This window comes from Antechinus flavipes, chromosome 1 (assembly GCF_016432865.1).
Source record: "Antechinus flavipes isolate AdamAnt ecotype Samford, QLD, Australia chromosome 1, AdamAnt_v2, whole genome shotgun sequence".
NCBI lineage: Eukaryota > Metazoa > Chordata > Mammalia > Dasyuromorphia > Dasyuridae > Antechinus > Antechinus flavipes.
In genome coordinates this window covers 710,247,629-710,261,187 of record NC_067398.1, presented here as the reverse complement: position 1 = coordinate 710,261,187, position 13,559 = coordinate 710,247,629, and the positions used below count along the sequence as shown (strand labels likewise).

The 13,559-nt window shown below is 40.0% G+C and overlaps 1 protein-coding gene across 1 annotated transcript in view; it reads right to left on the bottom strand.

Annotated features, from left to right (window-relative positions):
* MYO18B (myosin XVIIIB) overlaps nucleotides 1-13,559 on the bottom strand; it is a 335,406-nt gene that overhangs the window by 56,098 nt on the left and 265,749 nt on the right. Inside the window, 1 exon segment of the mRNA XM_051973021.1 lies at nucleotides 2,228-2,355. Coding sequence (XP_051828981.1) covers nucleotides 2,228-2,355 — 128 coding nt within the window.

Here is a 13,559-nt window from a genome sequence, read left to right as displayed (position 1 = left end):
GCTGAGGATGAGGCAATTAAAGGAAGCAGCAGGAACTTGCTGAGCGGGGAAGGAAAGCAGGAGGCCCGGGATCCCAGCCAGGCCCAGCCCCCTGCAGGGAAGCCTCTCTGCCCCCGTGGAGGTGTCCAGAAAGCTCCTTCCCACCCCGACGGGAGGATACACATCTGCCTCCAAAAAACTCAACTCCATAGACGGGTAGGACCATTGGTGGGGGGCAGACTTTTTATTTTTCTGAGAAAGAAATTGAGGCTCAGAGGTAAAGTGCTGTGTCCAAAAGCACACGGCCAGTAAATAACAAGATAAAGCCCCTGGTTTATTGACTACAAAACAGCCCTCGTTCATCTTTGGTCTCATGGGAAATCTCAAGGCAAGGTCAAGAGCTGTGTCAGATGCATTAGGGCAAAGGGCACTGAAGAGTTTGTAGGGAAAGTCATTGCTTCTCAATGGGGCTCATCTTCCTCAAATGTAAAATAAAGGAGGGGGATTATCTGGTCCTTAGCTCCCTTCTCCTTTATTTTCTAGCATATTTTATAAGGTCCACTTTGGGGCCAACATCTTGGACTCTATGTTCTAAGATCCTTGCTAGCTCTGATATTTTTTTACTTCTATGATTTTCAGGTCCCTCCCAGCTCTGACATCCCCTGTTCTAAGACCCCTCCCAGCCCTGACATCCCCTGTTTTGAGACCCCTCCCAGCCCTGACATCCCCTGTTTTGAGACCCCTCCCAGCCCTGACATCCCCTGTTCTGAGACCCCTCCCAGCTCTGACATCCCTTGTTCTAAGACCCCTCCAGCTCTGACATCCCTTGTTCTAAGACCCCTCCCAGCCCTGACATCCCCTGTTCTAAGACCCCTCCCAGCTCTGACATCCCTTGTTCTAAGACCCCTCCCAGCTCTGACATCCCCTGTTCTAAAGACCCCTCCCAGCTCTGACATCTCCTGTTCTAAGCCCCTTCCCAGCCCTGACATCCCTGTTCTAAGACCCCTCCCATCCCTAATATTCTTTTCTAAGCCTCACCCCACAAACAGTAATCATTCCATTCTCTGCTCCATGACTATCTCCTAGCTACTCCATCAGTTGTATACTTTGGGGAAGGAAGAAAGTGTGGGAAGTAAGAATCAGGCCTTGGACTTGGAAAACTGATCCAGGAAAATAAGCTCGGTTGGCCGCAGAACTCTGCCAATGTGTTCCCTCTTTCTAGTTGCCTGTAATATTGTTTGTCCTCATGGAGTCAAATGGATTTTGTATTAAGAAGATGGTTCTTTTCAATTCACGTTTATTAAGCACCTACTATGTGTACATCCCTTGATGCTCATGGCCTATGATTAGCAAATTGAGCCTTGAAATACTTTCCCAGGAATAATGATAGAATTGCTCAAATCTGCTCATACACATGAGTCAAGTCCCACTTGTGAGCTATAAATGCATCTGGCCCGAGCTATTGGTGTGATCAATGACCAATTGATTCTCATCAGACACAGCCGGAGATGGATTAGTGGAGCAGAGAGCTAAGGGCAAGAAGTAGATAAAAGGCCCGGACATGAAAAGGAAAAAAGGATCAAGATTTCTAGACCAAAAGCTGAAATGGACCCCAGAGACCACTTTAATATGACTCTTAATTTCACAAAAAAAAAAAAAGGGAATCCATGGAAGCTTTGACTTGTCTGAGGTCTCACAAATTGTAAATCTCAAAAGGCAAGATTTGAGTCTGGAACAGGATCCTTTTCTACTATACTCCATTGGGACTTCCATCCCTGAAAGGTCCAATACCCAGAAGCAAATGTTTGCTAAAGGTCCAAGAGAAGCTAGGTGGTTGGGAACCAGATCAAAGTCGGAAATCTACGTGGTCAAATGGAAAACTAGGTGCCCATGATGGTGAAAAGTAGCTTATCCTAGGGAACCTGGTATGTCATCTTACACATAATTAGCACCCCAACAATAGATCTTTTTTGATGAATTCTAGTCCAGGCCCACCACTGCCCAGCCTCTCAGGCCGGTAGCCATGATCATGTAGGACTCTGGATGAGATAGTACTTTAAGATCTCACCAGTTCTCAGATCTATGAACTAAGAAACACACAGACACCAAAGAAAATGGCCACGTGAGCAGATTACTACCGAAGTTTCAAGACAATGTGAGTAAGAATCATTGCCTCGCTCGCACTTCAAAGGCTTCCCAGAGACAAGTGGGATCTATTGACATTCTGGAAAGGAAGCTCATCGGTTACCTGTCATCACTAGTACAGGAGTCCACGTCTTCCAGGGCAGCCTGCAGATCGGCAATTCGCCGGATGGATATCTCAAGGTCAGCCTGTAACGTCAGCCTTATGGCCAGCAGCTCCTCCACACGCTTCTCCTGGAAGACAGAGATGGCACAAGTTAGCACTCTGCTTCAATTTTTTTTTTTTATTTCTACCTTTTGTTTTTACAGGATCTTTAATTCCCAAAAGGTCCTTCCCTTTTTGCTCTCCCGGAGAGCCATCTCTTCTAATAAATAAAAAGGAATGAGAAAAAAAAATCATCAAAGTAACTGAAATATCAACCAAGTCTGGTATTCTACACGGCATTCCATACCTGAATAAATCTGCAATAAAGGAAGAGAATTCCCCCCTTCCCAACTTATTCTGGCACCAAGCTTGGTCACTATAATTACAGAGCATTGTTATAACTTTTGTGGTTGAGTCTGTGCTCTCCTTTGAGATTTTCATAGCCATTGTGTATATTGTTTTCCTAATTCTGCTTGCTTCACTCTGAACCAATTAATCATTTTTTCCCCATGCTTCCCAGAATCAGTCACACTCATCATTTCTTATGGCATAGTAATGGTCCGTTGCATCCAGGTAACATAATATTTTTAGCCATTTTCCAACTCATTGAATTATGGATTTAGAACTGGAAGAGTCCTTAGAATCTTCATTTTACATAGGGGGAAACTGAGGCAGAGAGCGGTCACATGACTTGCCAAAGTCAACATCTGAAGCAGGAGTTGAACCTACTTGTTTCCAGTTCTTTGCTACAAGTGCTGCTGAGAGAAATGATTATTAATAAATAGTCATTTGGGGAGATTCAGAGTTTCCTGCAGTCCTGATTTCAAAGTTCAATATCTTGAAAGACCTTACTGATAATTAGGTTGGACTAGCTTTCTTGAGAATCTTTATTCACACTCCACCCAAGTGGGGAAGGCATTGTGCTCTACTCAGGTTTGGTGTAGGGAATATTCAAAGAATTGATTATCTAAGGCTCAAGGTGATCTAAAAGTGACATAATCAAAGCTCATTTGAATAGTTCAGCCCCTCATTGTTATATTCATTCTCTCATCAATTGTTAATAAATTAGAGCTGATGGTCTCCGGGAAACTCCCATTCTTTTTTTTTTTTTTAACCTATATCCCCAAGATTTTTTAGTATAGCTTTTTATTTACAAGTTCTATGCATGGGTAATTTTTCAGCATTTGACCCTTCCAAACCTGTTCCAACTTTTTCCGTTCTCCCCACCCCTCTCCCAGATGGCAGATAGACCAATACATGTTAAATACAATATATGTATACATATCCATACAGTTATTTTGCTGCACAAGAAGAATTGGACTTTGAAATAAGGTAAAATTAACCTGAGAAGGAAATCAAAAATGCAAATGGACAAAAACAGAGGGATTAGAAATGCTATGTAGTGGTTTACACTCATTTCCCAGAGTTCTTTTGCTGGGTGTAGCGGGTTCTATTCATTATTGAACAAATGGAACTGAGTTGATTCATCTCATTGTTGAGGAGGGCCACGTCCATCAGAATCGATCATCCTATAGTATTGTTGTTGAAGTATATAATGACCTCCTGGTCCTGCTCATTTCACTCAGCATCAGTTCCTGTAAGTCTTTCCAAGCTTCTCTGTATTCATCCTGTGGGTCATTTCTTACAGAACAATAATATTCCATAACATCCATATACCACAATTTATTCAGCCATTCTCCAATTGATGGGCAGCCACTCAGTTTCCAGTTTCTGGCCACTACAAACAAAGCTACCACAAATATTTTTGCACATACAGGCCCCTTTTCCTTCTTTAAGATTTCTTTGGGATATAAGCCCAGTAGGAACACTGCTGGATCAAAGGGGATATACAATTTGAGGAAACTCTCATTCTTAATGGATATATAAACCATGAAACCACAGCCATGATGGTTTTTGGTCTAAGAAAGAGATGGCCAAATGACCATCCTTTTATCAAGATATTGGAATTATTAATAAAATTATCAAATTACCAAGAAATTGTTTCTTTAACCTTAAGTCTGAGAAACTTAAGTACTGTCATAAGTATTTTGTACATATGAGGGAGATTTTAGAACCATAAGAAAGCATACCAGAATTCTTTGAAGTTCTGGACCATATAAGGACCATAAAGACTAGAACTGGCGAGCATCCTATGGGCGTCCCCAAAGAAGACTACCAAGCACGTGGATTTGAGAAAAGGATGATTTCTCCCTTTCTGTAAATGTTGCTTGGGGCCATTCCTTCCTATGAACTCCCTTCATGATACACCTCTCTGGTGGGATGGACCCACACTTTTCTCTATCTTAAAAGCAACTTTACAACTTAGAAACATGGAAAGCAGGGAGCATCACTTTTTTTATCTTTGTGTCTCCCCAGTATCCAGAACATGCTAAGTGCTTAATATATGACTGTTGAATCAACACTGATGAAAGCTGCCATGCCCTGGGGCAGTGTGGAGGCTTCCCTCTCCTTGGAGGCTTTCAAGCAGAGAAGGGATGACCTTTTGTTGGGAAAGTTGTAGAGAAGATTCTCATTGAGATTATAGATTAGACAAATGCCCCAGGAAAGCAGCATAGTAATGAGGAAAGAACAAATGGTCTCTGGAGTCAGAGGTCCTGAGTAAAAATCTCTTGTAACTGTCATTTAATTTCCCTGGTTTTCAGTTTCTTCATCTATCAAAGGAGGGGATTGGTCTAGATGTCCTCTGGGATCCTTTCCTCTAGATCTAGAATCCTGCCACTTCAAACATCCTTTCCAACACCCAGATTCTTTCCTAGAGGGAAACCCGAACACATGAATTTAATTTACGCATTCAGAAACAGCAGAATGACAAAACAAAATCCTCATCCCAATTCTACTCCAGACCAAGGTCTGGAGTATCTCTCAAGTCAGCCTGCCTTCTTTGGAGTCAGCGCTTTCAACTGCAGCTTATTCGCTCAGACAGCTTAGAGCCTCCGGCTGCAGAAGGAACTATATTCAAGGAGAGGGTTTTCTGGTGACTGCAGTATCTTCACTAGCCAATTCCCTGGATGTAGTTAGCAAGAAGAGGAAGCAGCAGAATGCTTGGTTGTAGCATCCCCGGATCTCAGGATCTCTCCACTGGAAGGGATTTCAGAGACCATCCAGGTCAACCCCATCCTAAATAAAAATCTCTTCCATAGCATGGACCCAGTGAGTGTTCATGCTATCTCTAACTGAAACCCACTGGAGAAGGGAAACTCTACCTCCCATTTGGTATTACACTTTATTAGAGGATAGCTCTTTTTAGGGGAATTTCTCTCTACATCAAGCTTTAAATCTGCCTCTTTGTGACTGAAAACTTCTCTCTCCAAGATTGTTATTGATTTCTTGAGTATTCTGTCCAATGCTATGGTTCATTGCAGCCTAAACATTCTATATTCAATTATCTGTGTTCTAAGCTCCATTATTTATTCTAGGTTCCCTTCCAAGTGTGGTATTATCTATTCTATGTTTCTAGCCCTGAAATCTGCTTCTCTATTATTCTAGGAAAGGGATTCAGGATTGACTAACTATACAAATCTAAGGGAAGAGCCACAGGCAAAAATTGTGACATCAACTGACAATTATTGTGTAGTAGGCAAAAGATTGCTCTGTTGAAGGGCTTTGGTCTGTGACTAAAGAATCACATCTCTATACAGTATATAATGACCATCGGAAGCTGTGTCTTCCAACAGATAAGGTGAAGGAATATTCACATATTTAATTCTCAGTCATTTGCACAAATAGAAATTGTCTTAAGGCCTGGGATGAACAATTCCACAGAGGGGATGATTCCCTCAAATTGCTTTACGGCTTTAGAATGCAATAAGTTTCTCCACTTATTATATAAAGCACTATCTGCTTTCCTAGATGTCTGATCTTGGCTAATATATAATAAATATTATATATAATATAATATATAATAAATATGCTTTACTGTTATATCACCCAGCTAATGCTAAGGAAAAGCACCTCTGGATGCACAGGCTCAGGAGGAAACCAGTCTATGATTTCAGATTTGTGTAGATAAACCACATTTAGATAATTGAGAATTGGTATCATCCCAAAGTCACAGAGAATTAAGATTTGGAAGGGATATGAGGTGATACCTAGTCAGCCTCCTACTCAATGAAAAAACCCTCTCTTGCAGTGACCCATAGAGCAACCAAGTCCATTGTTGAACAGCTCCTACTCTTTACATTGAGCTAAAATCCAGACTTTCTCATAACTTCTACTCATTAGTGAGACTCATTGCCAATTGTCCTACCCTATATCTTGCCACTTGACTCTGATGACTCTGGAGGAGAGAGTGAGACTGATGGTTCTGCACAGCCCTGCCTCACTTAAATCCAATTCATCTGCACGCCAAAACATGGACCTCCTGATGTCATTGATTTTCTTTGAGAACAAAGAATGGACAATCTCAATAAAAAGCCACTGGTATTAGCTGGAAGGTATATAGCCTGTGTATGGCCTCATAGACCCAGTGGAATTCATGAGACTTGGATTCCAATTCCAGGGGAATTCCTTCGATGATATCATTTCATTTCTTTTGCCTTCAGTTTCTTCTCTTGTAAAATTAAACTTTTAAGCAATGATTCCCGAGGATTCACCTGGCTAAGTTTCTAGAAAGTGGGTTTTTTTTTTTTTACCATTTTTATTAAAGCTTTTTTTTTTTATTTTTCAAAACATATGTGTGGACAATTCGAGGAATCACATTGTGCACAGTAACAGCAAAATTTTGTGATGACCAACCATGATAGTCTTAGCTCTTCTCAAAAATACAGTGATCCAAGACAAGTCCAATAGACTTGGGAGAGGAAATGCCATCCTCACCCAGAGAGGGAATATGAAGCCTGAATGTGGATCAAAGCATAGTATTTTCACCTTTTTCTTTGCTTGTTTGTTTGCTTTTTCTTTTCATGACTTTTTCCCTTTTGGTCTGATTTTTCTTTCACAACATGACAAATATGGAAATACGTTCAGAAGAATTGTACATGTTTAACCTATATTGGATCGCTTGTTGTTTTGGGGAAGGAAGAAAGGGAAAGGAAGGAAGAAAAAAATGGAACACAAGATCTTAAATGAATGTTGAAAACTATCTTCACATGTACTTAGAAAAATAAAATACTGTTGAGAAAAAAAAGAGAGGTGGCTAGAGGTGAGATACCTTAGCAAAAGATGAAGATTTAGAAGAAAGGACTGAGGTATCTGACAAGGAGGCCAGAGATAAAAGGGGGGGAAGGGTCTCCATTTGTGGCTGACTCTTCTTTATCCAGTGGGAAGCAGATAAGTGGCTGAGGCTAATCCATCAGTCACACTGGTTGCTTTAAGAACTGTCAGTCTTTTCATAGGTGACCAGAAGCCTTGGCTTTCTCCCAGCATCCCAACTTCCCAGATTTAATTTGATTTTTCTTCTTCTAGTACCTCAGAACTGAGAAACAAGGAGAGGAAGACAAAGAAAGAGAGCGAGCGAGAGAGAGACAGAGAGAGACAGACAGACAGAGGCAGAAAGAGACAGAGAGAGAAAGAGAGATAGACAGACAGATAGATAGACAGATAGAGAGATAGAGACAGACAGAGAGACAGAGACAGACAGCAGAGGAGGAGAATGGTAGCAGTGAGCCTCTGAGCCACCACAAGGGCCAAGCTAAGCCAAGCCTGGCGGGAGGGGAGAGGTGAGCAGGCCTTCTGCAAATTTCAGCTGATTGAAGTTGCCAGCTGTAAAATTCCCATCTCGGCGGTGACAAGGTGAGAGATGATTTGCAGCTCAGGCAGCGACAGGCCTTCACATAGGAGCCAGCCTGGCTGTCAGAGCCCATAATGAAAGCTACAGAATCACAGGGCAAGCTGGCCCTAGGGAGTAATGGTGAAGTTCATAAAAACATGCAAAGGAGCATAAACTCAGCCTCAGACTGCTCGGAATCCTGAGGGCCGGAGGAGTCTCACCAGGTAACTGTTAGAACCCTTGGCCAAGAATAATCCACTCTTGAACCAAAAGACCCTCTCCTGAAATTTCAACAATGAGATGTTCCAAAAACTCTTGACTCAGTTATTCACAGTGGAAACTCCATGAAGGAAGCCTACAGGCTGAGTGAAGAAATCTCAAAATAAAAAAGACAGTCATAGTCCATCTCATGTCTCCTACCCAGATAACAGGTAGCTAGGTACACCCATAGTGCGGACAGTCCTTCAAGTAGTAGTCATCTTTCCATTATCTTCTTGTTTCTGAGATGTTTTCAGTTGTATCCAACTCTTTATGACCCCGTTTGGGGTTTTCTTGGCAGAGACATTGAACTGCTTTGCCATTTCTTTCTCTAGCTTATTTTACAGATAAGAAACCGAGGTCGAGAGGGTTAAGTGACCTGCCTAGGGTCATACAGTTAGGAAGTATCTGAGACCACATTTGAATTCAAGAAAATGTTCTTTATGACTTCAGGCCCAACAATCTATCCACTGCACTACCTAGTTAACCCGGTTATCTAGTGATAAAGGATCATGGGATAATGGGATCATCAATTTAAATCTAGAAGGGACCTCAGAGGCCTTTTAGAGAAAGTCCTTCATTTTATATTTCATAAAACTAAAGACTAGGAAGTTTTTAAAGAGGCTTGCCCATGGTCATGCAAAGCAGTAAGCATCAGAGCTTAGATTTGAACTCATGTCCTTCAACTCCAAGATCCCTTGGTGACTCATCTAAGATCCTTTCTTTTATCATTTCTACTGCTGCCTGCCCTTTGGAATTTTTTCAGTTACTTAGAAAGATTGATTTAAAGCTGGCATTGTTTTTTTTAATAATTTTTTATTGATAGAATGCATGCCAGGGTAATTTTTTACAGCATTATCCCTTGCATTCATTTCTGTTCCGATTTTTCCCCTCCCTCCCTCCACCCCTTCCCCCAGATGGCAAGAGTCCTTTACATGTTGAATGGGTTGCAGTATATCCTAGATACAATATACATGTGCAGAATCAAACAGTTTTCTTGTTGCACAGGGAGAATTGAATTCAGAAGGTATAAATAACCCGGGAGGAAAAACATAAATGCAAGCAGTTTATATTCATTTCCAGTGTTCTTTCTCTGGGTGTAGCTGCTTCTGTCCATCTTTGCTCAATTAAGGCTCTCTTTATCAAAGAGGTCCACTTCCATCAGAATACATCCTCAAACAGTATCATTGTTGAGGTATCTAATGATCTCCTGGTTCTGCTCATTTCACTTAGCATCAGTTCATGTAAGTTTCGCCAGTCCTCTCTGTATTCATCCTGCTGGTCGTTCCTTACAGAACAATAATATTGCATAACATTCATATACCACAATTTACTCAACCATTCTCCAATTGATGGACATCCTTTCTTTTTCCAGCTTCTAGCCACTACACACAGGGCTGCCACAAACATTTTGGCACATACAGGTCCCTTTCCCTTCTTTAGTATCTCTTTGGGGTATAAGCCCAGTAGAAACACTGCTGGATCAAAAGGTATGCACAGCTTGATAACTTTTTGAGCATAGTTCCAAATTGCTCTCCAGAATGGCTGGATGTGTTCACAATTCCACCAACAATGTATCAGTGTCCCTGTTTTCCCACATCCCCTCCAACATTCCCCATTATCTTTCCCTGTCATTCTAGCCAATCTGACAGGTGTGTAGTGATATCTCAGAGTTGTCTTAATTTGCATTTCTCTGATTAATAATGATTTGGAGCATATTTTCATATGTCTATAAATAGTTTCAATTTCTTCGTCTGAGAATTGTCTGTTCATATCCTTTGACCATTTATCAATTGGAGAATGGTTTGATTTCTTATAGATTAGGGTCAGTTCTCTATATATTTTGGAAATGAGGCCTTTATCAGAACCTTTGATTGTAAAAATGTTTTCCCAGTTTATTGTTTCCCTTCTAATCTTGTCTGCATTTGTTTTGTTTGTACAAAAACTTTTCAATTTGATATAATCAAAATTTTCTATGTTGTGGTCAATAGTGATCTCTAGTTCTTCTTTGGTCATAAATTCCTCCCTCTTCCACAGGTCTGACAGGTAAACTATCCTATGCTCTTCCAATTTATTTATAATCTCATTCTTTATGCCTAGGTCATGAACCCATTTTGACCTTATCTTGGTGTACGGTGTTAAGTGTGGGTCAATGCCTAGTTTCTGCCATACTGATTTCCAATTTTCCCAGCAATTTTTGTCAAATAATTAAAGCTGGCATTGTTTGGGTAAGCTTGAGATGAAGGAAACACAAGGAGAGGTCAAAAAAGTCTTCTTTCCTATTCCTATCTTTGGATCCATAGAACATAACATAGCTGTGTGATTACTAATATTTGGTCCCATTCAGGCTTTGGCGGAGAGGTCAGAGATGTGGGTCCACTGTTACCTCTGGGCTTCAATGTTAACCACAAAATGTGCTAGGTTATTGAGTACTTCTGGTTTATATTAACAATCTGCTTCTAATCTACCTTTATACCATCTTAGGTATTATCCCCTTTCCTACACCTTTTGGGCCAATTTATCTGGAAATTTTGCTATTTCTCTCACTTGATTCCATTTCCCACCTCCAAGCTTTTGTACTAACCTCCTCCATATTTGCTAAATATTCTATTGTCACCTTCAACTCATAGATTCCTTCAAAGTACAGCTTTAGTAATATCTTCTGGTCCAGGTCTCTCTTTTCCTTATCTTGTGGCTAGTACCCTCCCCTCAAATTATACTTATTTTGTATATACTTCATATGCATAAATACAAACATATATACATACAATTATAATAACATTTTGATAACTTTATATGCATATGTATATGCATACTTTATACACATCAATATAATAACAATTTAATAACAGCTAGAATTTATACCATACTTTACTATTTGCAAAGTTCTTTGAAAATATTATCCCATTTGATTTCACAATAATCCTCATTTTACAGAGAAGGAAAATGGACCTGTCAGGTCCATTAGCTAGGTATCTCACCTTTTAGGTGAGTTTTTAGAACCAATGGCTAACCCACTTAGGAGACCACTCTATTTCTTCCCACTGGTATATTATGGCTTTCTGTTTTCTCATTGAATGCTTTCCATCTTTAAAGTCAGAGTAAATGGATGGCCACCTAGATTGTCTCATGATGGTGAGCAAGGAAGAGGCGGAAAGTCTAACCAACTTCTCAAACATAATCCATGGAACTGACTCCTTGATAACAATTCAAGTAAAGAATATGGAGAGAGAGGTTCAAACTATTGGCTAAGGAAAGTGTTTGAATTATCCATGGATTTCATTTAACTAGGTCTTTGCTTTCCTCCATTATCAGGGAGTATAATCACCTTTACCTATGCTCCAAGAGAATAAAAATATGGGACTAGGGCTCCCTTTGTTTTTCCCCTCTCTTCTTACATCTCTTAGATACCTTATTCCATTATCTTTTCCTTTATTCCAATCTTTCATGAAGATGCTGTCCTTCTTGACAAGGAAAACTTTTCTAGATGATGCTTTTATCCCATTGTACTATGTCTTCTCCAGCAGACTGCCCAGCTATCATCCTCACTCTCAAATCTTCAGTTTCTCCCAATCTCCTGGCTATTTTCCTAATAGCTACAAACCTGTCCAAGTCCCTCCACCCTCCATCCTTAAAAACAAAACTTCTCACTTGATTCTACCATCATCCCTCATCATCTATCTCTATTCTTGTTATGGGAGAAGGGGCGCTAAACTCTTTGAGAAAGTCATCTAGGCTTACTGCCTTAACTTTCTTCTCCCTCCCTCCTAAAATCTGATTTCCAACCTCATCATTCAACCAAAAATGCTTCCTCCAAATTTACCAATGATCTCAATGTCAAATTGAATAGTCTTTTTTCAGTCCTGATCTTTCTTGACTACTTCAAGTCTCTGACATTGTCAATCAAATTCTTCTCCTTAATATTCTCTCCTCTCTGAGTTTTCATAACATTTTTCTCTTCTGATTCTCTTCCTACACATCTGACCATTCCTATTCAGTCTCTTTTTGCTGGATCATCATCCAGATGGTGCTCAAATATGAGGAATCCCCAAAGCTCTGTCCTAGACTCTTTTTCCTCTTTTTATATTCTCTCTTACTTAGTGTTTTCAATTTTCATGAGTTCAACGATCATTTCTATACAGATGAGCTATACAAATGCACATAATATATAGAGACATATGCATATAATGTATGTATGTATGTATGTATACTCAATCCTGATCTCTTGCCTGAGCTTCAGTCTTACAATATCAACTGTCTTTTGTACATCTCAAATTGGAAATCCCATGGGCATCTCAAACTCAATATGTTCAATTGAGACCTCATTATCTTTGCCTTAAAACTCTTCCCCCTTTTAAATTTCCTTATTAGCATGGAGGACAAACCATATCCACATACCCATGATCCTCTAGGCTCAAAAACCTTTGATCTCTCATTATGTCTCCCCTTCCCTTTCCCCTTCCCAATCCCATATCCAATTTGTGGCCAAATCTTGTCATTTCTACTTTCACACCATCTCTTACATATTTCCCCTTCTCCTCACTCACCCAGATGCCCTCCTAGGACAGGTACTCATCACCCTATATCTGGACCATTGCAATAACTCCTTGATTGGTATTCCTGCTTTACATCTTAAATAAAGATTTAAAAGGGGAAAGGACTCACATGCGCAAAAATGTTTATAGCAGCCTTTTTTGTAGTGGCAAAAAAAACTGGAAATTGAGTGGATGCCCACCAGCTGGGGAATGGCTTAATAAGTTCTGAAATATGAATGTCATGAAATATTATTGCTCTATAAGAAATGATGAGCAGACTCATTTTGGAAGTCTGGAGGGACTTACATGAACTGATGTTAAGTGAAGTGAGTGGAACTAATAAACGTTATACACAGCAACAAGAAGATTATGTGATGATCAACAGTGATGTACTTGGCTTTTTTCAACAATAAGGTTATTCATGATAATTCCAATAGACTTGTGATGGAGAGAGCCATCCACATTCAGAGAGAGAATGACAGAGACTGAATATGGATCAAAGCATATTATTTTCAACTTTTTGTTTGTTTGCTTTTTTTCTTTCTCATTTTCCCCTTTTGATCTGATTTTTCTTGCTTGGCATGATGAATATAGGAATATGTTTAGAGGAATTGCACATGTTTAACCTATATTGTATTGCTTGCTAAGAGACAGGTTTAGGGAAGGAGAGAGGAAGAAAAAATATGGAACAAATTTGCAAAGGTGAATGTTGAAAAATATCTTTGAATGTATTTGAAAAACTAAAAAGCCATTAAGTAATTTGGGAAGGAAA